Genomic DNA, 26724 nt, shown 5'->3' on the forward strand with positions numbered 1-26724 from the left:
CACACACACACACCCCATCAGCGACAGCACTCCAGGTTCTGAGCGGTGAAGACAGGTAATTCAGCCCCTGTGTGCGCGTGTACACACACACACACACACACACACACACACACACACCATCAGCGACAGCACTCCAGGTTCTGAGCGGTGAAGACAGGTAATTCAGCCCCTGTGTGCGCGTGTACACACACACACACACACACACACACACACACACACACCATCAGCGACAGCACTCCAGGTTCTGAGCGGTGAAGACAGGTAATTCAGCCCCTGTGTGCGCGTGTACACACACACACACACACACACACACACACACCCCATCAGCGACAGCACTCCAGGTTCTGAGCGGTGAAGACAGGTAATTCAGCCCCTGCGCGCGCGTGTACACACACACACACACACACACACACCATCAGCGACAGCACTCCAGGTTCTGAGCGGTGAAGACAGGTAATTCAGCCCCTGTGTGCGCGTGTACACACACACACACACACACACACACACACACCATCAGCGACAGCACTCCAGGTTCTGAGCGGTGAAGACAGGTAATTCAGCCCCTGCGCGCGCGTGTACACACACACACACACACACACACACACCATCAGCGACAGCACTCCAGGTTCTGAGCGGTGAAGACAGGTAATTCAGCCCCTGTGTGCGCGTGTACACACACACACACACACACACACACACACACACACCATCAGCGACAGCACTCCAGGTTCTGAGCGGTGAAGACAGGTAATTCAGCCCCTGCGCGCGCGTGTACACACACACACACACACACACACACCATCAGCGACAGCACTCCAGGTTCTGAGCGGTGAAGACAGGTAATTCAGCCCCTGTGTGCGCGTGTACACACACACACACACACACACACACACACACACACCCCATCAGCGACAGCACTCCAGGTTCTGAGCGGTGAAGACAGGTAATTCAGCCCCTGTGTGCGCGTGTACACACACACACACACACACACACACACACACACACACCATCAGCGACAGCACTCCAGGTTCTAAGCGGTGAAGACAGGTAATTCAGCCCCTGCGCACGCGTGTACACACACACACACACACACACACACACACCATCAGCGACAGCACTCCAGGTTCTGAGCGGTGAAGACAGGTAATTCAGCCCCTGTGTGCGCGTGTACACACACACACACACACACACACACACACACACACACACCCCATCAGCGACAGCACTCCAGGTTCTGAGCGGTGAAGACAGGTAATTCAGCCCCTGTGCGCGTGTACACACACACACACACACACACAATCAGCAACATGTCCCTGGACCACATGACGGCACGAGGGAGCAATGAAATGACAATAGGGAAGGGAGAAGACCGTGTGCGCTGAGTGAAAGCCGCGCTCCGGCTGGTACTGGCATCTGTGTGAAAGCCCCACCAGCTGCTCCAGGAAGAGGTCATTAGTGACAGCACGGCCTCTGGGAACAAGGCATCGGTGCTGTCTTTGAGGGGCCCCCTGGCGCGCCCTTGACACTCTGCTCAGTCACGATGGGCTGGAGCCGGGCCTCACCTGTGGATGAAATTTTTCTTCTCCAGGTACTCCATGGCAGAGGAGATCTGTGTGGCCATGTAGAGCAGCACCACGGCGGTCACCTCCTGCCGATTACACTCCCGCAGGTAGTCCAGCAGGTTGCCATAGGTCATGAACTCGGTGATGATGTAGAACGGGGGTTCCCGCGTGCAGACCCCTGCGGCAGGACATGGGGTGTCGGCAGCCGCTGGGAGCCTCTGAAACAGAGGCTGCTGCGCCTGGGCCTGACCACTAACGGGGTTCTGAGCACTGGGGCATCGCACACCCCTGAGGGAAGCATGGCTACACCCTGTTCGCCCCCTCCAGTCCCTGAATTTGAATGTGCACTGGGAGAGGTTGGCAAAGGCCAGGCTCCAGGCCAGGGGACCCCCGGTGGCTATGCCTGCCTGCAGGCCACATCTCAGTTCCAGAAGCCAATCTGGAAGCTGCTCCTGGAGGCTCTCGGGTCTCCCCTACCCCACCCCAGCCCACACAGGCCTCAGTCACCAGCTTCTGGTGCTGGTTGAGCATAGCGGATGGATGCCTGGGCCTGGCTGGTGCCCCTGGGGTGTGGTCCACATCCGTCTCCCAAGTTCTGCACTGACTTACCGAGCAACTGGACCAGATTGGGATGCTTGATCTCCTTCATCACTGCAGCCTCCTTCAGGAACTCTTCTACCTCCATGGTGTCCTCCTGCAGCAGCAAAGACAGGCAGGGTGTGGTGAGCACCATAGGAAGTGCGCAGGTGACAATGGCGGGAGTCTGGGCCCCCGCCTCCGTCTCATCGCTCCAGATAGGCTCTATGACAGGGACCAATGGCCCAAGGATTTTCCCACCTGGTGCTGAGCCGTCACCCTGGGTCCCCATCGGCCACTATGCAGTTGGTTTCCCCACCTTCTGGGGCTGGTGGGGTCCAGGAAGAATGTGCAGAGGCTGACACCACCTCCCCAAGGAATGCCTGGACTCCTGGGCTCCTAACGCACTCAGCGGGAAAGAAAACAGCTCGAGCTGTGATTCCGCAGTGCATGCGACTTAGAGAAACAGACCCGGATGGCGGGGGGGGGGGGGGGGGGCGGGCGGGGCGGGCGGGGACGGGACTGCATCCCAAAGGACAGCACGGTGCAATGTGGCAGAACAGAGAATGCACAACTGCTCATGTGTGTGTGTGCATGTGAGACAGAAAAGTGTGTGTGTCATGCACTCCAAAGAAGGTTGCTGCCGCTGCGTGGGGGTCAGCACCAGGCTCCCCATCAGCCCCCCATGATGACACGCAGGCGATGTCGGCAGCACAAGTCATACCATGGGAGCCCACAGCACCTGGGTGCTGCTTCTCCACTCCCTCCATCACTGCCAGTCGGGTGTGGAGGGGCACTGGGCCCTCGGTTAGAAACCAGCCTTAAGAACCGGGGCAGGTAGCCATGGAGGTAAAGGGGGACGCAGGTGACCGCCGGTTTCCATTTGGAGCCTGAAGACAGAGCCTATGCGGGGCTTGGGGGAGGAAGCTCTTGTTTTGGCATGGGGTTGTGTCTGGCTCCGTGTGCTAACTAGGGGTTAAACCCAGGGCTGTCACACGGAGCCACAACCCCAGCTCTTTCTATGTTTTTATTTTTGAGACTGCAAGCAGCTCGTTAAGCTGCCAGGCTGGGCTCGCAGCCTCCCGGAGTGCTGTGGTCACAGGCAAGCTGCACCATGCACCCGGTGAGGGATAAACTTCTTGAAAATTAGGTCCTTTAAGGGCTGCTCACCCCAACCCTCCTGTGAAATGTGGAACCCCGGGTGCCTCACTGCTCACCTGCCAGGGCTGCCTGATTCCCTGCTGTGAGACGGCGGGCACTGCCCAACAGACCAACCTCTGCTCGGAGCCGCCAGCTCGTCAATCACGTCCACAAGCGGAACATGTAATGAGGGTGTGTGTGGGCCATTATCACTCCGCTTGGGGCCGAAGCCCAGCGACAATTTACTGCTCTTTCGAGATGGTCAACCTGCTCTTCACGTCAACTCGCCATCGCTGGCCATCACTGTGCCAAGCTGTTTCGTCTGGGGGGAGCTTGCCCTTGCCAGCATTCCACATCCCTCTTCCCAGCCCTCTCGGCTGGTCTAGACATAGCACAGCATTCGTTTCTACAGCACCGTGTAAAAACCGACTACTTTTACAGCGACTGACACTTTCTTAAACATCAGAGGGGCCCAGATCTGCAGAGGCAGCAGTAAGGCTCTTGGAGCATCCCTCTTCCCGTCTGTCTACCTCTACATGCGCAGAGGACCGAATGCCTTGTTCTCTCCTTCAGAAAAGTCGTGTGCATGTCTCCCCCTGCTGGAATCAGACACAGTCCACCACCTTCCAGTGACAGTGCAGGGAAGACGGCAGCCGAGTGACCCGAAGACAGCCCTATGCTATCTGTGACAGTCCTTGGCTCCCACTTAAGGATTATTTTCTGGTGGTGCTGGGGATGGAACCTAGGACCCAGTGCCTGCCAGGCAAGTGCGCTACCATGGAGCTCCCTGCCTCCCCAGCCCTCTTCTCCTTCTAAAACTGAAGACCTGGTGTCTTGTCGAGTGGCCTGGGCTGGGTTCAGACTCTGATCCTCCTGCCTGAGGCTCCCCAGCAGCAGGGACTGCAGGTGTGCCCTAGCTGCCACTGCCTTAGAAGTTAACTCTTCCGCTTAGACAGCAAAGGAGAACTCCCCTGGAGGAGTGCGGGTGGAGGGAGTGCCTTGAGGAACAGCTGCATTCAGCCAGGGAAGAGAGGGCCACCAGGTGCCCCATGAGGCCTGAGCGGGTGAACACCTGGGCCAGCAGGGCAGTGGGGGAAGAGGCTGATTTGCTGGGCCAACCATGCCGGTGCCGTGATCCTGGTGACTGCAGACTGCGCCCTTCTTCCCTCTTTCCCTCCCTTCTCTCTTCATGCTCTTTCTCTTTTATAGTACTGGAAAATGAAACCAGGGCTTTTGTACTGAGGTGCGTCCTTAGCCTTTTTTAATTTTTTATTTTGAGGCAGGGTCTCACTAAATTGCTGGGTTTGAATTTGTGATCCTCCTGCCTCAGCCTCCTGAGTGCCAGAAGTGCAGGTGTATGCTATCACACCTGGCTGAAAGAGCCCTGATTAGCTTTCTGAGGTCTCTTTCTCAGCAGAAACCTCAGCCCTGGAGCAAGACTTGGGCGCAAATAGGTGGGTTTCCACATCTCGGTGTCAGCCCCCCTCTCCCCCAGCTACGGAGGTGCCGGCAGTGTGGTACCTGCCTTCACCATCAGAGGGCGCAGGCGCATCGCGACCAGGCACGCAGGAGAGAAGGGGCAGTTCCTCAGGAGGACGGAGGGGTTCACAAACCAGAAGGGGTCTTGGGGCGAGACCAGCCTGTGGGAAACCGCCTCCCAGAGGATTCCAGCAGGGCGACAGAGCAGGCCCTGGGTCTCAGTGACTGCCCAGAGCCATCGCGACTACGCCCCTCCTTTCCGGCCAGTTTCTGGGGTTCCCTGGCAGAACCACTTTCCTGGGAGAAGAAAAGCAAAAGCAAAACCACAGCGCTGCCTGTGGTGAGCATAAGCAGGCGCCAACCCGGGCGCACGGGCAGAGCCATGGGCACAGGCGTGGACAAGGCTGTCCCCGACCGAGGCACCAATGGGCCGCGTGTGTCCCCTACTGGAGGATGAGGGTGCTTCCCACTGGTTCCGTGTACGTGGGCTCACCAGCTCCCGAACCAGTATTAACCCATGACTAGACTGACAGACAGCACTTTTCCTGTTGCTTAAAACTCACGAGAAAAAAACCCCACGAGTTTTTGAACCACAGCTCATTCAAAGCATGGGGCTCCCACAACCCAGCAGCTGCTCACCCAGGTGCAGCTCCATTCACTGGGGCTCAGCCAAGGGCACCACCCCTCCAATTTCTGGTTCCCTTGGGTCTGAAGGCGAAGCCCCCACAGGTTACGAGCAGGGTGCGTGCCCTCTGAGGACCGAGCAGTGCAGAGAACCTGCACAGCAAGGGGAGACAGGGTGGGGGCTGCAGGAGAGGAGCTCAGGGCACAGGGGAGGGCAGCAAGCTGGGTGGACGGCTCTGCAGAGGGGGCCCGGCAGGGGCAGGGGTCAGGAGCCTCCCCAGATTTTCATGGTGTCTCAGGAGCCCGCTGCGGGGAAGGCGGCTGGGCTGCCGGGTGGAGCTAGCTCAGGGCTCCTGTCTCTTCTCCATTCCCCTCAGGATAGAGTTCCACGGTGGCCCAGTGCCCTTCTCTGTAAGGTGAGGAGGGGCTGAGCGGGGTGCTGTGGGGAGCGTGCGCTCACAACCACCAGGCACCAGGCCAGCAGGTGAGAGACAACCTAGTTATCCTGAGCCTGTGAGGATGAATTCCCAAAGCACCAAGGCTGCTCTTGCTTGACAGGCGGGCAACCTGCTGCCTTCCTGGATTAGGCACCTCATGGCGAGCAGTGGGCTGAATCAGTGGGCAACGTGGAGCCCCCAGCTGAGCTGAGTCAGCGTGGTGCTGAGTGTGGAGGGCCCACCTGAGGATTGTTGCTAACAGCTTACAAGGAGACTAGGAAGGGAGGATGGCGCTGTTGATTCTTCCGGAGAAGCTCAGTGCGCTGGCTTCCTGATGTGAACTCAGCTGTTCTCACTGTCAAAGGAGCTTGGGTCCTTGATGTTACCCTGGTCCCTACCTGAGCATCGCTTCCTGGATCCAGTGCACATCCCTCCGCCTCTGGCACAGCTCCTTCACCCCACTTCTAGCTTCTACCACCTACCTATGGGCTTCCCCAGAACAGATCCTTGATATAGACTTGTATGAGTCATTGTCACAGGCTCTAGGCCTCCAGCTGGACTCATGCAGGACACTCCTTCGAGGTCTAAGCCTTGGCTGGATTCTTTGGGTCTCCAGTATGTGGACGGATCTCTTTTGCGTCTGATTCCCAGGGTTGTCAAATAATCCTATAATGTATGTATTAATTCCTTTTCCTCATAAACCCCATCTACAACATGGGGATGGCTCACAGATCCCCTGCACCAGTCCTGTTGCTCCTCACTAATCGAGACTGGGGAAAGGCACTGCGAGCACAGCAGGAAGGCAGCCCGGGCAGGGGGGCTGAGGCGCCGATTCAGGCCCCTGGGTTGTGCCCTGAGAACACTCTCCACCTCTCCGTCGTCGCTGATGTTTCGCCCCTGGTGCCTCTTCTGAGTGTAATCTCTCGCTCTTTTTAAAGAAGTTTTTAAACGAGCCTGGACTGCCAACACAGTCGGTGCTCTTCGCCTCCCTCCTCCTCACGTTCTTGAGAAGCTGGTCACTGAGCTGGGCCTGGCCGTGTGTCAGCTCAGGGCCTGGCGTCCCTCAGCTACATTCACCAGGCGCAGAAGGGCGCGGTGGCCTTGCCCGGCGCTCCGGCTGAGTTGAACTGCACTGCGCATGTGTAGAAGGCAGACGCGGGTTACAGAACGCGGGTGTGTAGGAAGCGGGGAACCCACTACCGCCAAATCACGGCGGCCACTAACGCCGTGCTGTCCTGAGCCCCGAGCCCCTTGATGGCTCTTCCCTTCTTCAGGGTGACACCACAGCTCCCAAGCTGGGCCAGTCCGCTGCAACTCACTGTCCCCCTCTCCCTGCGACCCCGCCTCGGGGGCACTGCTCTGGGCACAGCCCTCATGCTCTCGGTCCACCTAGGAGGGCCCAACAAAAGGAAGCGAGGAACTCCACGAATATTTACTATATTAGGAAGAAAGTGTCCCACCTGGAGAACAGCCAGGAGTGCTCACTGTGACCCCCGCACACCGCCCACCCTCGCCAACAGCCTCTCGGCCCAAGAGCCAGCATCATCCAGTGCGACCTTTAGGAGGCCAGCGCTGAGCCGGGAACTCAGGAGTGCAATGCCCTCTAGAGCCGCCCTTCGACACTGGCCCACGGGTGCGTTCCCACTTTATTGTGCCTTCAAGGGAAGCATCTGCCACCAGCGTGGCTGTGCCAGCCCCAACACATGTGGCTGATGGATGCGGGGCGCACAGGTGGCCGGTTCTTCCCAGCCACGGAGGGTGCGGGTTTTCTTTCCCAACAGCTATAAAAGGCCGGCATCTTGGGAGTTCACCTAGGACCAACGCTAGGGGGCGCCCTCCCCGGGCCCAGCAGGAACAGGGCAGCGGGTTCAAATGAAAACTGCCCTAGCTGATTTCAAAGAGCTCCCCAAGCAGAGACAAGGAGCCCGGAAACCACAACACCATGCACACATCCAGCGTGTGGTCTGCAGGGACTGGTGGGGAGGGGAGTCCCTCGCCCTGGGGGCGCTCCTGGACCCCAGCTCACCTGCCCTTTGCCTTTGCAGCCTCTAGAGGAGGTTGCTCCTGTCTAACCCGCGGTAGGCAGAGGGAGCCCGCAGCGTTAACAGTACCGGAGTAGGGTGCCCGCTGCCACCATCCGGCCTCGATACCACGCCCCACCCCGCCCCGCCCCGTCCCCCCTCTGGCCAGGCCCACCTTCAGCGTCTTCACCGCCACAGTGAGACTGTATTTCTTCCACACACCCTCGTACACCTCGCCATACTGGCCGCCACCTAGCTTGTGCTTCATGGTGATGTCCGTGCGCTCCATCTCCCACTTGTCATAGTTGGGGGACACTCCATAGACGGTGGGCTTGTTACGCTTGGGCGCGGGGTAGTGCAGGGTGGTGATGAGCCCATCGGCCACTGTGGAATGGTGGTGGACCAGCTCTGCCAGGGTGTTGAAGCGGCTCTCAGAGGAGACGTATAGCTGAGGGCACAGAAGCAAGTGGTTACTCGGCTGCAAACCCACCTGGGGGCACCGGGTGTGCAGAAGGCCACTCAGCGTCCTTCCCTGCATGCAGGCGGAGACACAGGCAAGGACCCCAGCCTCCATCAAGAGCTGCTTTGGGCACAGGAGGACTCAGCGAAGGCCTGCTGAAGAGCAGTGAACTCACAACTGGAAGCGGGTCACCTGGATAGAAACAGTGACCAGAGGATGCAAATGGCTCAACAAACTGCCAGACAAACGCCCTTCTCCTTCGCACCACTGGCTCCTCTCTGGCTGAGCAGCAAGTGGCATGACTGCCCTGGCAGGCCCTCGGCACCCCCAGGATGGCACTGCTCCCCCTTGGGAGTGAGGAGAAACGCTAGGATGCAAGCCTGTCCACGTCTCTACATGGGGGGCCCAGGCTGGGAGCGGGCAGAGTCCCGATGGTCTCCCCTGAGAGGGAAGGAGAGGAGGGGCTGGAGGAAGCCCAGGGCGGGCAGGGGCCACCTTTTTCCTTCTGTACTCCTCGTCCTCTGGTCTGTCAGTGATACCCAAAAGGACGCAGTGTTAGAACCCACACAGCCCCTCCGGGCTGAGGGTGGGAGAGATCCTGGAAGTTAAGGCGTTGCCACGGGTGCTGGGGCAGCACTCAGGTCTTGCTAATGACACGGGGAGCTCTTTGGGGTCCCCCGAGTGTGAGGAGCAAGCCTGGCCCCACCATCCCTGCTTCCTGTCCACCCCTATGCCTCTTGCCTCTGTGGGCTGTACTGTCTGGACCTCTGGCCTTGGCAACTGAGGGACAGACCTCTGTCATGAGGTCACTGCATCAGGCATTTTGTGGTGGGAATGCAAACTAACAGAATTACTTTCTTGGAGTCTGTAATATTCGAGTTGCAACATTTATAAAGGAGAAAGTGACAAAATATACAAGTTGATCCCATCTGTGACCTTTGAGAAGGTTAAACAGGATTCAGTAGTAAGATTTTTCTTCCTTTTTGCTTGGGGTGATGGCACAAGCAATTTGCTTCATTGTTTTGGTGGTTTAGGGGACTGAACCCAGGGCATAGTCACTAAATTACACCCTGAGCTTTTTAAAAAAGTTTTTATTTTGAGATAGGGTCTTGCTAAATTGCTCAGGCCGAGCTTGCATCTGTGATGCTCCTGCCTCAGCCTCCTTCAATGCTGGGAGTACACCTGTACACCACTACACCTGGCAGATGTAAATACATTTTAAAAACTCAGGCAAGTCAATGTATGGCAAGCTCAGGGTTTACAGTCTTTTGCTAACAATCGTTAAAATAAAATTCTGAGAAAAATTCACGAATTGTCAGGAAAGGACTTCTGGGTGCTGGGAAAATTGTACCTCACGTGGAGTCTGTGGCCCTAGGCCCAAGGAGGCCTCTGTGCGAACAGCGTGCGGCCGTGCACGGAGGTAGGACAGCAGCGTAAGTGTGCATGGGTGTGTGTGGGTGAAAGACCCGAGTGGGCACCAGTGTGGCTTGTCTCAGCCTGCGCCCACACGCACGCCCTGTCCTTGGTGTTCCTCAGACTCGTGTGTGGCTATCGAAGGAAACTGAGTGGGACTCAGGGCCAGCGCTGACCCCACCTAGGAGAAGCGGGTAGCTGCCTGGTGACTCCGCTTTTCTCCTGGCTTGGCCCAGCTGAGAGGCTCAGAGAAGTAGGAAAAGCCCCTCTGAGAAGACTGGCCTGGAGTCCCAGGCCTCCCACCCTGGATTTTGCGGGCACCGTGCAGCCTGCTGGCTCCAGGGTGCGGCCAGCTGGCCCCACGGTGGCTTCCTGGGACCGGGCTCACGGCCCACTTCTCCCAGCAGGGCAGGAGGCAGAGTCGGTCTGAAAGGGGTGCTCCAGCTCCCACACCAGTGTGGGACGGACTCATGTGGTCCTTCATGGGGCTTCTCTGATGGACGTTTCAGCAGCAGGAGCTTCATTAGATGGACAGACTTGAAAAGTCTCCAGGGACTCAACGTATACCCTCTGTGGCCAGTTCATTGCTGCACCCATAAAGTACAGACCTAGGAAACGACTTAGCAGAGAGCAAAGGAAGAGCTCTGGGAATCAAGAGCAAGCTGGCAGGAAAACCAGGAACTGCAGGGGAACCGGAGAAACTGAGGACAAGGCAGAGAGAGGAACAAAGCAGCTGGAAGGCCGACTGCACCTCAGGGACCCAAGGTGGGCTCAAGGGGGCCGGCAGCCCCAGGAGCAGCAGCGGACAGCAGCGCCAGCCCCCAGGGAACCGTAAAGTGCAAATGCAAGGGACCCCATCCGCAGGTGGGGCTGCAGCTAGAGGACACGGCCGCGTACATGGGCACCTGAATCAGGGGCTGTTCTGGGAAGGGGCTCATTGTTTCTGCCGGGAATCAGAAGTCACAGAACTGCACTCAGGGCTTCTGGGGTCACCCTACCGCAGTGACTAGGTGGGACAGGCCCACGAGAGACAGTCAGGGAAAGCAAGGAGGCTGGTCATAGGACTCTAAGAAGCTTAAGCCGCAATGAGCTCAGGTGGAGAGGGCCACAGCCATCCTGCCTCTGTGATGAGAAGCCAGGCCAGGGCATAAGATTTTCTGGGTGTGACAGTGCCGGCATGAAGCCCCGTGGAGTCACTGACACCCACCCCTCATGTCTAGCACGGAGGTCCCTGGCCTGCTTGCTTTCCCATCCACAAATGTGGTCAGGGATATACCTTGGCTCAGATGGTCGCCACAACCTGAACAGAGGGGCCTCCGGAGCACCTCGTAAGCCTACAGCCTTAAAGTGAGGCAGAGGCTGCAGCAACTTGGGGTGCACAGAGGGACTCAGTCCCTTAGAGCTTGGGAATGAACAGAATCCTAAGGCAAAAGCTACAGTCCTGGAGGACCTAGCCCAGCAAGACGGCAGGGAGGACTCAGTGACACAGACACACAGACACACACACACACACACACACACACAAAGACACATACACGTGCGCGCACAGCTACGCACGCAGCAGCGGTGTGGAAACAGGCCTCAGCTGTGTCTCCCCACACCTGGTGGATTCTACCTGCACAGGTCTTGGGAAGAATAATGTTCCCAGCACAAGCAAGAATTTTTCTGGATTCATTTTTCCTCATCATTTGTTATTTTTTTTCTTTCTCTTTGTTTATTCTTTTCCTTATTTCTGTTTCTCTTATTTTCTGTTACATTTACCTAATTCTGTTAACTTTCTATTTTTAACTGGATTTCTTATCCCACTTTTTTCTCCTCCTCATTTTCCTTCCCTTCCTTCACCTCCTCCATTTTTATCATGCTACAGTTAGGTATTATTAATTTTTAATATTTTGTTGGCCAATGCTATTTAAAAATTTTTTTGTAATTTTTATTTTTTTAGTTGGCCAATGCTATTACTGGCCAGTGCTCTTTCCTCTTGTTGACTGCCTAGCTGCTGCATCCCACAGATACACATTACCCTGTGTCGGTATTTGGTTTGTCTCATGTCTGCACCATTACAGAGACCTCGTGGTTTTCACTGTGGCTGCGTCACCAACAGCACTGCGGGCCGGTTTCTCCTCTCTGTGTGGTGCTGGGGTCGATCAAGCCCCCAGAAGAAGGCTGGGCAGCAGGAAGACCCCAGAAATTCTGCTGAGTGTGCTGAGGAGAGGTGGAGACACGGAAACTTAACAGAACACAGCACCCGGCACTGCACCACACACAGCGTTTCTACAGGAACTGATCTTCAGCCTGCGGCACAAAACCAGAAATGTGATGAAGCAAGGCGGGAGGAGGCCTCCAAAACCCTCAGCTCCAGGACCTCACAGACACGGACATCCAGGAAGCCATGGACAAACACTCAACACCAAACTGTCAAAATGTCTGAGGAGCTCACAGCAGAAACAATACGCTTAAAGATTGTTTTTTCAAACAGATCAAGAAAGGATTTTACTAATAAAACTTTTGATGAGCTTAAAGAAGAAACAAACTAGAAACTGATTTAAACAAAACAATATGAGATACGAGTGACCAGTCTGGTAAAGTATTAAAAATTACGAAAAGAAAGCAAGCAGAAATACAAGATAAGAAAAATTCAGTGAAAAGCACGGCTAATGGACTGGCCAGAAACCGAAGGTGGACGTAGGGCACAAAATTCAGTGACTCCCTAAAAACAAGACACCATGCAGACCGAGTCCAACACCTGCTAGATGACTCAAAAAAGGAAAAATAAACCAGAATTACAGGAATAAAGGGCAAATCAGAAGATGACTCAAAAGTACAAGAAATTTATTCACTGAAATCACTTAAGAAAAATTTTCAAATCTAAGGAAAGAATTCAGTATTGAAGTAAAGAGCCAGGACTGGAAAAGAACCTTTCCGTGATGCACCACACTCAACTCCCAGAGGTTCCATGAAAGAAGAGAATATTTAAAGCTGTTAGAAGAAAACAGCAGGTGGTTAATAAAGGCAAGCCTACTGAATTACCACAGATTTCTCAGCACAAACTTTAAAGCTCAGCAGAGCCTGCAGAGAAGTTCTGCAAGTCCTAAAAAGAAAAGAATTCTGTAGCCTACAAAATTAGCCTTCAAGACTGACAGACGAGATTGACAAAGAAATCCTAAAGAAAAGATGGCCACTAAAACCAGCACCGCAGAAAATACTCAAGAGAATTCTGGACAGCGACAGGGAAGCCACCAGGAAGGAGCCCAAAGAAAAGTACACATCTAACTGGATAGGAAAAGAACAAAGGAACCAGCACTGGAAAAATAACGCAACGCACAGGACTCAGTAAACACCTTGCAAGAATAATTCTCAATGTCAGTGGTCTTAACTCCCACTCAAAAGACACCAGCAAATTGGATCAAAACACAAAAAAATGCAGTCGTCTATTGCTTAAAAGAGATACAACACATCCGAAAGGCAGCTCAATGGTGAAAGGGTGGGAAGTGACACACTGTGCAATGGGAACCCGAAAGCACCTTTATTCTCAGGCTCAGCAGACTCAGGCCAAACCTGGCAAGAAGGGACAAAGAGGGCCACTAGACTGGTAACGGAACAATTCAAAAGGAAGACCTTTAGTTGCTTTGTTGTTCCTGGGACAAAACAAGTGCCACCCACAAACTGAAGGGAAGTGTACTTTGGCTCACAGTTCTGTGTGAGTTTCATCCATAGTCGACTGGCTCCAAGGGAGAGCAGCGTGCCAGAGGGGCTTGGCAGACAAGGAGCACAGAATGGGATCAAGGGAGAAGGGTGGGGAACGTCCCTCTCCAGGCCACAACCTGGTGACCCACGTCCTGCAACCAGGCTGCACCTTGCAAATCACATTCAGCTATAAACTCAGTATGGACTACTATCTTGCTGATATCACACGCCACGATCTAGTCACTTCCACACAGCCAGGCCTAGGAGCACATGAGGCTTTGGGGGACATCGAGACAGAAACCATAACAAAGAGAAAACAACTATAAATATCTATGCACTGAATGTTGGCACACCCAACTTCATAAAACAAAATGCACTTGATGTAAAAAAACAGACACACACCAATGCAAGCACAGTGGGGAACTTTAATACACAACCCTCACAATTAGATCAACCAGAGCAAAAACAAAACAAAACAACAAGTAAATCAAAGTACACCAGTAAACAAATGGACTGAACAGATACTTCAGTATCTGTTATACTGATATAGTGCTTCATCCAACAACAGAATATACAGTTTTCTCAGCCAGACATGATTTTTTTCTAGAACAGATAATACCTCAGGCCACAAAGCAAGCCTAAGTTAATACAAAAGAACTGAAATAATACTCTGCACACTCTTGGTTCATAGCGGAATAGAGCTAAGTATCAATAGCGAAAGAAACTACAGAAATTGCAAACACATACAGATTAAATAATACGTTAATGAATAATCGATGAATCACAGAAGAAATTAGGGAAGAAATCAAAAGGATTGCTAGAATCAAATGAAAACAGCAGCACAACGTGCCCAAACCTATGGGATACACTGAAAGCAGTTCTAAGAGGAAAGTTTACACCAAACACTCACAGGAAAAGAGCTGTACAATTCCAAATAAATATCTCAGTGATGCATCTCAAGGTCCTAAGAAAACAAGAGCAATCTAACCAGGAATAATAAGAAAGATGTTGTAAACATCGGAGTAGAAATTAATGAAATTGAGATTAAAAAATGCAAAGGATCAATGAATCCAAAGATTAATTCTCTGAAAGGGTAAACAAGATTAATTGAATTTGGTCAAACTTAGCCAAACAGAGAAAAAAGAAAGAAAAAACCCAAGTCAATGCAGTCAGAAATGAAAAAGGCAAAATCACAACTGATACCAAAAAAAATCCAGAGCATTCTAAGACACTACAAAAATTTATATTCTAACTGGAGAACCTACCAGAAATGGAGTAATCCTAGACACATATGAATCACCAAAACTGAACCAAGAAGACATAAAAAATTCTGAATAACCCAGTAACAGGCAATGCATTAGAAGCAGTAATAAAAATTCAACCTATAAAGCAAAGACCCGGCCCAATTGACTGCAGAATTCTACCAGCACTGCAGGGAGGACCGAACACCCACACCCCTCACTCACACGCTTCAGTGAAATCAAAAGGGCAGCAGAATGGCCAAACTCACCCCTGGAAGCCAGTACCATCCCACTGTGAGCTACAACCCGGGGGGAGCCAAAGTGAAAAGCAAGCGCCCACTAACTTTGATGCAACAAGAAACTGGCAAGCAGCATACAACAGACCACTGGAAAGGTCACACACCAGGACCAAGCTGGCTTTACCCAGGGATGCAGGGAGGCGCAACACATGAACATCAGTAAATGAACACACCCCATAAAAAGAAGCCAGGGCAGACGTCACACAAGCACCTGAACAGATGCAAGAGAAGCTGCTGCTGAATCCAGCAAGAGAGAGATACAAAAGGGGTACCTGCAGGGCAGGAAGAAGCCGAACTCCTTATTTGCAGATGACATGATCTTTTACATACAGACCCAAGAAAATCCCACCAAAGGCTCCCACAACTAATAAACACTCAGCAAAGTAGCAGGGTACAAAGCCAACACACACACAAAATCAGTAGCATTCTTATGCACCAATAATGAAAATAATCTCATTCAATAGTAGCTTTAAAAAATTCAATACTCTGGGGGTTTAGCTCAGCAGTGTAAGTGCCTGCCTGGTAAGCACAAGAGCGTGAGTTTGATTCCCCCACACCAAAAGAAAAAAAAAAAATCAATACTTAGAAACGAATCTAATTAAGCAAGTAAAACATCAGCAACATAAACTATAGTATCTTAGAGAGGACATCAGAAAACGGGAAGGATATCCCGTCCCTGGACACGCAGAGCCAATGGAGTCAAAATGAATGCGTACCGAGGCGGATGAGACAGATGGATGTCACCCCAGTCAAATGACCTTCACACAACTACAAAAACACTACTAAGATTTATATGGAACTGGAAGCAAAAGAAATTCTGGGCGATAAGAACAAAGCAGGAGATATCACAATCCTGGATTTCAAGCCATGCTGTAAAGCTACGGTGATTAAACCCAGCACGGTACTGGTACGGAAATGGGCATGCAGAACGGAGCAGGCGGAAGCAACCCCAGGACATTCAGCCACCAAGGGCCAAAAAAGGGGTGTGCAGGAGAAAGGATGGACGGATGGCCTCTGACAAATGAGACAGGAGAACTTATCTTCAAGCAAACAGTGAACCCCACCTCTCTCACCCTGAACTAAAATAAAAGCAAAACACATCAAAGACCTAGATATTACCACAGAGGCACCGAACCTGCTGAAGATAAATTAGGTAAAATTCTTAAAGATACAGACACAGACAAGGCCTTTCCCAGCCAAACCCCACTTGTGTAAGAACCAACAAATGGGATCAGATTAAATGAAAAACCCTGCACAGCAAAGGAGGCCACCAGCACAGTGAAGCCACAGCCTGCAGAATGGGAAAAGCTTTGCCAGCTGCTCCTCAGACAGGGGACCGGTGTGCTGAATGTATAAGGAACTAAAAAAACAAAACAAACAAACAAAAAGTTTGACCCCCCATATAACATTTAATTAAAAACACAAACAATTGAAATGACACTTTTCAGAAAAAGTAGTGCAATAAAGCCAATAAACTCATGAAAAGATGTTCACTATTTTGTGGCCCATTAGAGAAACACAAACCACAATAATGCAGTTTTATCTTGCTTCAGAAAAAACATCATCACAGACTCAAAACAACAAAGCTAGCAAGGGTGTGAGGAAAAGGACGCTTCTGTATGGTTGGTGGGACGGGAACTGGTACAACCACTATGGAAATCAGTGCAGAAAGTCCTCAAAAAGCTAAAACTAGAAATTCCTCCAACCCGTCGGACCTTCTTCTGGGTGTCTTCCCAGTAGTTAAAGATAATTATATTACAACATACCCATGTTTACAGCATCGCAACTCAAAATAGCTGGGCCTTGGAGACAATCTACGGCTCCATCAATAGATGAATGGATAAGGAAATTGTGTTCTATGTACACCATGGAGCACTACTCAGCCCTAAAGAATAAGCTTGAGCCATTTGTAGGGAAATGATTAATCTTGAGATCATAATGTCAACTGAAAGAAATCTGATCCAGAAGATTAAATATCAGGTTGTTTTTCTTATATGAGAAACTCAAAAGCATAAATACATTACAGAGCAGAATAAAAGACAGGTGATGCAAAACAGGGAGGCAGACCTTTTGCAGACAGGAAGGAAAGAGGGCTGAGATTTTAAGCATACGCGTCCATCCCAACTGCCTACGATGAAGGTATTCCTTATGTATCTCGAATGCGTACTAATAAAAAAGTCTATGAAAACATTTCTGCTGGCCATGGTGGCACATACCTGTAATCCTGACGCTCAGGAGGCTGAGATACAGTGAGGCCAGAGGCTCGCTGTACTTGGAGGCCCGCCTGAGCTCCACAGTGAGACCCGAGAAGCCCACACTCCCTCTCTTCAGCCATGTCCCCCCGGCCCTCCCACCATCTGCTTGGTGATCTGCTCTTACTGTGAACCGGATAGTGGTGAGGAGTCCACTCACCCAGGGCAGTGGAGTCAGCGGGGGGACCTCGCTGTGCTGTGCACCCAGTTCTGTAAGACAGGGTTCCTGGCCAGGGCTGCTGCTTCTCTGAACCCCAGGGCTGGCTTTCGTCCCAACAGCCACATGCATGGGCCCAGCCAGCTCACACTTGTGCACCCTCTGGCTGCTGCCAGTCTAGAGCGCTGCCTCTGACACGCTGCTTATGGGGGGCTGGTGGGGACATGAGGGCCCCTGAGCTGCTCAGAGACCAGTGGGGGACACACTGTACCCTAGGTGCCTCTGTATGGACCAGCCAGTTAGCAGGCAGGCATTTTGGGCCAGTCTAAGGTGGGCGAACCTCAGAAATTGGAGAGGCTCCACCCACCCAGTCAGCCCTTCCCAGCAATGGGGCCAGAGCCTACACCCAGACACTGCCCGGCAGCCTGCACCTCCCACTTCCACAGACGAGAAAGCAAACGTCCCTGGGCACTTGTGAGACAAGGGAAGACTGGAGGGCTGCCGGGGAACCCTGACTGTCAACTTGATGGATGATGAGACCCCAACAGGGCACTGGGTCATGGGGGTGCCGAGCCCCTTTGTGGATTAGTGCAGTTCAGGCTCAAAGTGCTGCCACGTGGAGGAGGGGGTTGCTGCGGGCATCTTTGAGGGCATCCCTCATGGGCACGCAGCAGAGGTCTGCCTCCCAGCAGCCAGGACCCGAGGGGATCTGCTACGCCACACCTTCTGCCATGATGTTTTCATGGAGCCAGCCAACCAAGGACTGCAGCCTCCGAACTGCGAACTGCGAGCCGGATCAAACCCCACCTCCTCTAGGCTGCATCCACTAGGCATTCTGTCCTCCATCAGGACAGTTGACCGACCGATCCACAAGGGCACTCAGGGACTGTGGGCTTGGCAGTGGCAACCCACAGAAAGGGGCAAGTTGTGGACACAAGTAAGCAGAGTTAAGCAGTCCGGCGGGGCGGTGGAGAGTATCAGCCTCAATTCTGTGATTTCAGGGAGAGCACAGGAAGAAAGACAGCCACGTCGCAGGTGTGGGGAGATTTCTCTGCTATGCACCAGACAGCTAGCAAGTGGCGAAGGCTCAGTGTGCCTCAGCCCTTTCAAGAGTCCAGCTCAAAGGCCTAGTGTCCCCAGCTTGGGTCCTAGTCTGTGGTCCTGGGCTAACTGGTCATGACCTCCACTGGAAAGCTCGGACATGAGAGAGGTGAGCGAGAGCCAGGAGAGTGGAGGCAGAGTGGAATCCTCAGGGGCCCTGTGCAAGAATCTTCCATACGTGTTTTCTAAAGATAAGCTGATTTGTAAGTAAGAAGCTAGCTTAGTCAAACCCAGCCTGTCCCTCCAGCAACCTTAGATTTTCCCCTTAGAAATCCAAAAAGGATTGCATCAAAACTCTGCTATGTGAGACGCATTCTTCGGGGCTGAGCCCTGCAGACCTGTGCAGGGCTGTGGGACCGCCCAGCACTAACGCTGTCCCTCATCCGGGGCTACAACCCCACCTGACACAGCCCACGAGGCATGGCCTTCACAGACCGGGGACCCCAAAGAGGGCCCAGAGTCTCCAGAGGCCCAGAGAGCTGACGGGCATCTCCGCCGGGGAGGGGCAGGCGGGCCAGACGCCTGGGGAAGCCTGACGGGGTGCTGCTGGTCAATGAGCCGAGCCGTGCACGGCAGGACCCCTTTAGACAGAGCAATTGGCTCTGCCTTCCTTCTTCCGCTGCCTCCCTCCCTTCCTTCCTTCCCTGGATGGCAAGGGGAACTGACTCCACGGCCTTTGTGTTGAGCTCCTCCCCAGCCCTTTTCATTTTTATGAGACAGGGTCTCACGTGCTGAATTGCCTGGGCTGGGTTCCAACTGGTGATCCTCCTGCCTCAGCCTCCCATAGTACTGGGATCACTATGCCACCATACCCCACCTGCTGCTTCTTTAGATAAATCTCAAGTTCTACAAATCATGCATGCGTCCCACATGCAGCCTTTTCCTTCTCCCTCTGCACAGCATTTTAGACCAACCCCAGCGAATGAGCTGTCAAGACAAGAGCATGCCTGCCTGCCCCTGTTCTAAGGCTGACGGGTAAAAGAAGCCATTGTCTTGCTCAGTGCCAGCCTCCAGCCGTCATCTTGGTGCAGCCTGACTTGCTTGGGATAAAGAGCACGGATAGGAAGGAGGCTGCTGGCTCCAGAAAAATCACCTCCCAAGCACGATGCACCCTTGCGTCCATGTCACTGAAAAGGCGCCCTGCAGCCTGAAGCCTCTTGCAGAGGGCTGCCAACCTGGTGTTGTGACCCCAGCTGCAGCCACCGAAGCCATCTCGCATTGCTCTTGAACAGGCGCTGTCTCTGTGCCCAATCACAGTGCTGGCAGTGCAGACACCTTCAAGGATGCAGAGCCCAGAGGGGCCAGGGGACTTTAACCAGACACACGAGCAGAGCGGGCAATGTGGACAATGGAAGCACATGTGTGTTCACAGGACACAAGCAAACGTGCAAGGCCGTCAGGAAAATGCTGAAAAGCTAAGCAGAAGAGTAGGCCAGCAGATCCTGGGGCACAGGACAGAGCTGGCATGGGCATGGGGGTAATCAGACCGCTGGAAAGAACACAGGATCACTGGGCCCAAGGGCTGCATGAATGTGGGATGTTTCCACTCATAGAAAAAGCTGAACTTAATAAGAGGCTTAAGGGTGATACATGAGACAGACAGGCAGAAGCTTCTTTACCCATCAGGGACAAACATGTCCCGACAGGTCTGATGACGCTCCTGACTGGGGCAAGGGGAAGCTGTGGCTGCAGTGTGCTGTCTCTGAGACATCACACGTGTACAGCTCCTGAGGAAGAGGAGGTTGGCAATGGGCGTGTGCACACGCACGTGAATGCCATACAATCTGTGCTAGCAGCTCCTCTTGCGTGTGTCCCAGGGTGGCCACTTTTACCTATGAAATGAATGCAGTGGATCCTGACCGGCTGCAGGACGGCAACAGGGTACATGTGGATGTAACGGAGACATCCCAGGTAAAACCGATCAGGAAACCCACCAGGAAAATCGTGACGGCGGCTGCCACTGGGCAGGAGACCTCAGTCAGGATCGGAACTGGTCCTTATCATAGCTCATTTTGCCCTGTTGGTTTTTTAAGACCACAAGTACCCATCACGCACTATTTTAAAATGCAAGTGTGCCGGGCATGGAGGCGCACATCTGTCATCCCAGCACTCGGGAGGCTGAGGCAGGAGGACCATTTGGAGGCTCGAGACCAGCCTGGGCTACACAGTGAACTCAAGGCCAGCCAGAATTGGGTAGTGAGATGCTGACCCTGAGCCTCCGGGCCACTGCCTATCTGCACTGCCCCTCAGCACAGCCCCAGAACAGTTGAGTGGACAGTGGTGTCCCAAACTGGTCCTCTCTATTACTCCCTTGGTGATCTCAGGCAAGAAACTTCACCATGCCAAGCCTCATTTTTTTTTTTTTTAATGCAAAAATGAGGACACCAAAGCTCCCTAGGGCCCAGGGTGTGGTCTGAAAACAGAGGGCTTGGGGCTCCCTGGGTGCAACCAGAGGTTAGTAAACATTAGCTCCTCCCTCTCCTCTGAGACCCCTCCGGGATGCTTACAAAGAGACTGATAGGGTTCCGAAAACCCTATCAGAGACCACAAAACCCCTTAGGCAGACTGCTCTGCAACACCATTTGGGTTTGGGAATAATCACGGTGTAATGTGATCCCACTTTTGTTTAAAAACTATGCATGTGGGGCTGGGGATTTAGCTCAGTGGCACAAGTCTCAGTGGCACAAGTGCCTGCCTGGCAAGTGTGAGGCCATGAGTTTGATCCCTGGTACCAACACACAAACACACACACTCCATAAAGTGTTATTTCATCCACACAAAGGCGACCATGGGCTGGACTTTAGCTAGGAGCTGCTATTAACCTTAATTTTTTCTCACTGAGGCCCAAGAGACCCAACAGATGGCCCCACTGCCTGAAGACAGCACCGGGTGGCTCTCCAGGTGGGACAGCAGGGAGCTACTGTGGACTCTCAGGTCATCAAAAGGTCTTCCTAAGGCTAAGGAACTCATGCCTGTGGTTCCCTTGAAAACCAGGAGGAGCTTCGCCAAGTACCTGGGAACCCCGGGCCCAGGGCCACCCTCCCTCCTGCCCGTGCAGGCGCACCTTGCCGTCGGAGGCAGTGTTGATGCGGTAGTGGTACACGCGGCCCTCGTAGCGCAGAGAGATGGAGCGCTGGCCGGGGCTGCTCTCACTCTCCCGCACCAGGAAGCTGCCGTTAATCCCGCTGCTCAGCAGGTACTCGGCTGCGTTGCGGGAAACAGGCCCGTGGTACCAGGAATGCTTCTCCAGGCTGTTGACGGGCGTGATGTAGTTGCTCGGGACCCATCCCTGGCCGTTCTTGGTCTGGGCTTCACACCACTCTCCGTTGTGATTGTAACCCAGGACCCGGAGCTTCTCACCTGGGAGGCAAAGCACCCAATCAGATGTTGCTGCCTGGCAGGCAGAGTTCCTTCCCTCTCCTCTACCGCGGGATCACTACAACACCCATGATTCTGCACACTGGGGCTCTTTTCTTTTCTTTTTTACAAGTCCACATAAATAGGCGTATTTATAAGCCTGAAAGAATGTGCACTTACACACCAAGCTTCCTGTTTAGACTGAATGTACAGATAAGTAGACGGCCTCCGTTTTTATAACCCTAGCATTTGTTTTCCCAAGCCCTCTGCTTTTACTTAAGGAAGGCTTTCAGAAGAAGATGATTTTCCTAAGGGCAAAAACAAGTCATGTTTTCAGTATTTAGTCTGGATGTCTGACTACAGGGGTGCAGGATGAGGAGCTTCTGCAGTGGAGCCTCCTTTAGGAGACATGACTCCCTAGGAAAGGGGTTGCCATCTTTTGGATTGATCACTCCACACTGGAAACTGGTAAGCTGGGCTGGGCGTGGTGGTTCGTACCTGTCACCCCTGCACTCAGGAGGCTGAGGCAGGAACATCGCCCTGAGTTCGAGGCCGGCCTGGACTGCATAGCAAGACTCAGTGTCAACCCCTCCCCCCACCCAAGAAACTGGGAAGCCAGTCAAGGCACAGCTCCCTGAGGTCTGCATCTCATGGCCCCTCAGCTGCCCACAACCCCCTCACCTTTAGTGATGCTGAGAGTATTGTCCCCACTGGCCACGAAGTCGTATAGTGCAACGAAAAGGTTAGGGTCATTCTCACTGGGCCCTGCGAGGAGGTTCTCCTTGGAGTTCCAACGGGCAGCTTCACTGAGACCTTGGGGCTCGAAGTCGGATGCTACCGGCCTCTGCAGGGCTTCTGGAAGACAAGGAGGGGAAAAAGAAATGTAACAGGAAGAAGAGGAGGAACAGAGCACACAAAAGCTTTATTTCGGAACAAAAAAAGATCTGTTCCCAACATTACACATTCCGAACTTACTTCATTTCTTAACATCTGGATCTGAGTTTTTTTTTAACAGACTCTTTATCAACTCTTATGAAACATGCTAATTATCTTTATTCCAGAGAGGTACTTACTGTTCCCAAATAGTTTTAGCTTTTAAAACTCATTAATTCAGCCAAGCGTGGTGACTCTGCTGTAATCCCAGCAGTTAGGAGGCTGAGGCAGGAGGATCGTTGCAAGTTTGAGACCAGCCTGGGCTACAATGTGAGCTCAAGGTCAGTCTCATTAATCCAACACAAGCTGGTCACAGTTCATATTCCTATGAATTTGCCATTGCTTAAAAGACAGAGTGTTAAGGGCTGAGGATCTAGCTCAGCGGCATAAGCACCTGCCTTGCAGACAGGCAGTTGTGAGTTCGGTCCCTGGTACCGATAAAAAGGAAAAAGACAAAAAAAAAAAAAAAAAAAAAAAAAAAGACAGAGTGTTCAGTTTCTTGCTTTAAAATGTTTTAAAATGGATCCAAGTTAATATATTCACATACTTTAAAAAAAGTCAAGTAGTACAGAAGAGCTGAAAAGAAAAGGCATCTCCCCAGCCCGGGCTGCCAGCTGTTTCTGGTGATTGCCTCTGCCTTGGACGGCAGCTGGGTCATGGTGGCCTCCTGGGCACCACTGTCCACTGCCAGATACTGGCTCACACTTACACCTCTGCTGCTTCCTGGTGACAGCACCTCTGGCCACGCCCAGTCCAGAGGCACAGCGGTGTCCTCTCTTCAGGCCAGCCCTCCCCGCTCTCAATCGGTTTCCCTAGTGAAGACTCACCACCACGTCCTCTCTCCCAGGAACGCAGCCCTGCACATTTTGCCTGTGAGTAGACTCTAGAGGGTGGAATTGAATCCTGGGCTCTAATGTTAGGAATATATGAGTGTTTTTCACCACAGGGTCAAATAGTTGACTATTTTTCCCTGAAGTTACCTTCTTGTCTTTTTTTTTTTCCCCTTGAGCAATCCTCAAGGCTTCTAGAATTTCTTTGAGATAATGACAAGACCCACTGAACCTATTCCAAGCAGCCCTCGTAGTAGTGGATATTGTGTAGTGGCACTCAAATACCACTTAAGGGTACTACAATATGAAAATGGTTTTTTTTTTGTACCAAGGATGGAACTGAAAACCTCTGTTACAGGCACTTGTGCCACTGGGCTATAGCCCTGGCCCCTACTTTTTTTTTTCTTAATTTGAGGGGAAATTCTGATTTGAAAAGACAGAAGATCTACAAATGAAAGGATCTACAAATGGAAACAGAGCTACATCTAACCTTCCCTCTGTGTGGACAGAGAGGAACCACAGACATCTCTTCACCATCAGATCCGTCCTAGGGAAGGATCCTGAGACACCTGAGAGGCCAGGCCAAATCTCAGAAGCAAGGCTGGACAACTCCAGCTGCTCTGGAGCTGCTTGAAGAGAGCTCCGAGGAAGAAGTCACCAGAATATAAACAATGATGCAGGTTTGTTCTGCTAATGGAAGCACATCTTTCAGAATTAGTTTTCTAGAGGCGCAGCCCTAACATAGGCTATGACCATGCTTGGTGCTTTCACTGTGTGATCTGTGAAGGCAGAGGTAATTAATTTTGAAGCAGACAGCTGCCACACTGCCACCCCAGGTGTCTGCCCTGGCTCTCAGGGCCTCCTAGCACCACTGAGGACAGCTGGGCACCGACCAGCTACCCCAGAAGAGCTGGTTAAAGCAGGGGCTTTGTTGGTTCTGTGTTTTCGTTGTTAAAAAATACTTATTTTTAAACTGATAAAATTAACTTATACCTAGTAAGTTATTTTTTAACTGATACACAAAAACCTAGAACTTACATGTGTTGGTGGGATGCCGTGTTGTGGGGAGAATGGGACTTTTTGGTTAAATGCTGGGTCCTCACACGGCCCACTCCCTGGGTCTGCAGTCCGACTGCAGGGCCAGGCCCGTCCCTTGCAGCGTGGATGCAGCTGAGGCTGCATACAGTTCCCGTGAGTCCCACCCAGAGCCATCTCCTGGCTTCCAGCTTTCTGGCCTACAGGGAGAGACCAGGCAGGGCCACACACAATCTTCTAGATTTCCACAGCCACTCCAGGGGTGTTTACAGCTGCCTGACACCTAATCCATTCAGGAAGCTGTGATCTTTATGCACAGAGGATGAGGCCTTCATCGGAAAGGCCTGCCTTGGCAGGGTCTTCCTGAAGGACCCCTCTACCCCTCTTAATTTTCTTTCTTTTGCAGCCCTGGGGATAGAACCCAGGGCCTTTGCACGGAGCTGTACTGTATCCCCAGCTTGAACTTGTGGTCTTCCTGCCATAGTCTCCTGAAGTGATAAGATTCTAGGCATGTACCAAAAGATTCTTAAACTTAAGACTCTTTCACACCAACGTGAAGCCCTTTACCGACAAAAACTGTGAGGAAGCAATGTACAGCAAGTTAAAACTGCATAATGATTTGCACACAATGACTTTAAATAAAAGCAGAGAATACAAAGTACCAATTATCAATATAAGATACAGTAATTCATGCTCCATCAACGAAACAGAACATATTCCAGAAGACATTGAAAATATTTTGGGGCTGGGCACGGAGGTGCACACCTTTAATCTCAGCACTCATAAGGCTGAGGCAGGAGGATCAGTAGGGCCCTGTAGACGGATGGCCTGGGGTACACAGTAAGTCAAGTGCAGGCCGGCCTAAACTACACAGCAAGATCCTGTCTCAAACAAAACACAAAGTATTACAGTTTAGAGAAGGCTGGGGTGGTGTGTGGCTCGGTAGTAGAGCAGTATCCAGGAAGTGTAAGGCCCTGGGTTTGAGCCCCAGCACCATATAAAAATAAATTGTTAAAACTACAATATTTTGGGGGGAAATATTTAATGGACTGGGAATATACTCATAATAATATATTAAGTGTTGACATACATCCCAGCATATAGAGCATGTTTAAAAACAAAAACCAAACCAAGGGGCTGGGGATTTAGCTCAGCGGCATAAGCACCTGCCTTACAAGCAGGCAGTCGTGAGTTCAATCCCTGGTACTGATAAAAACGAAAAAGACAAAAAAAAAAAAAAAAAAAAAAAAAAAAAACCAAACCAAACCAAACAAACATCGAAAGAAACACACAAAAATGTCAAACAGTACTTAACTCAGTTTGGTGGGAAAGCAAGTGTTTCAGATTTTCAAATTTTCTTTCCATTTTTCTATATTATGGGTTTATTTCTTACCATGGGCGTACATTCTTTATTGTGATCAGAACACAATTGCAAAACGAGGAAGATAAGCAGAGGCCAAGGACCCTTACGTAACTGGCCACTGAGTGAGAGTCCTGGGGAAGGGTGGGGCCCCTAACGCTATCCTGAAAGTGTTTGTGCCTGTTCTCCTGTGCCTCAACCTCGGGGCCAGCAGCACACAGGAAATTAAACCCCTGTCATGAATACAGAGCTGCTTTTCTTTCTGGTGCCATTTGACCTCCTCTATTGAGCATCACGCAGCATCTGGAGTTGATCACAGTTACATAATCGGAGAAGTGGCCTGGAAAACACCTGGGGGAAGCAGAACGCGCATGCCTGCCCAGAGGGGAACGGGCTGGGGTCTGGCTGAGGGGGACTGTCCCCAGACAGGCAGCAGATGCTTCCATGTTCATGCAGGCGATCGGATGAGGCCTCACACTGCTTTTTGAAAGACATGATGGGACGCTGGGCTGTCCAAAGTGGTCTCCTCGGTCCTCCTCCCCGACTCTATCTGCTGCGCACATGAAGGGCCGAGGCCCGAAGTGAAGAACTGCTCACGCATGCCTCTGTGTGGCCACGGCCCAGCACCAAACCTTCCAGTCAGTTCCCAAGCCAGGCTGATGTCAAAACTGACTCAGGATGTTCAGAAGCCAAGGGACCGCTTCACTTCACAGTGACCGTGCTCATCAGCGGCACCAAGGTTCCTGTCCTCCCGGGCCAGGCT

The 26724-nt window shown here is 52.2% G+C and overlaps 1 protein-coding gene across 2 annotated transcripts in view; it reads right to left on the reverse strand.

Annotated features, from left to right (window-relative positions):
• The window catches only part of Abl1 (ABL proto-oncogene 1, non-receptor tyrosine kinase), a 136218-nt gene that overhangs the window by 11348 nt on the left and 98146 nt on the right, over positions 1 to 26724 (reverse strand). For both annotated transcript variants that reach the window (XM_003470904.5, XM_003470905.5), the window contains exons 2-6: positions 22485 to 22658; positions 21511 to 21806; positions 8015 to 8287; positions 2172 to 2256; positions 1563 to 1740 (exon numbers count right to left, since the gene is read on the reverse strand). In XM_003470904.5, the coding sequence (XP_003470952.1) occupies positions 1563 to 1740; positions 2172 to 2256; positions 8015 to 8287; positions 21511 to 21806; positions 22485 to 22658 (1006 nt within the window). The remainder of the gene's footprint in view (positions 1 to 1562; positions 1741 to 2171; positions 2257 to 8014; positions 8288 to 21510; positions 21807 to 22484; positions 22659 to 26724) is intronic.

Source organism: Cavia porcellus, unplaced genomic scaffold (assembly GCF_034190915.1).
Source record: "Cavia porcellus strain 051 isolate PalLab524CR breed Dunkin Hartley unplaced genomic scaffold, mCavPor4.1 scaffold_49, whole genome shotgun sequence".
Lineage (NCBI taxonomy): Eukaryota > Metazoa > Chordata > Mammalia > Rodentia > Caviidae > Cavia > Cavia porcellus.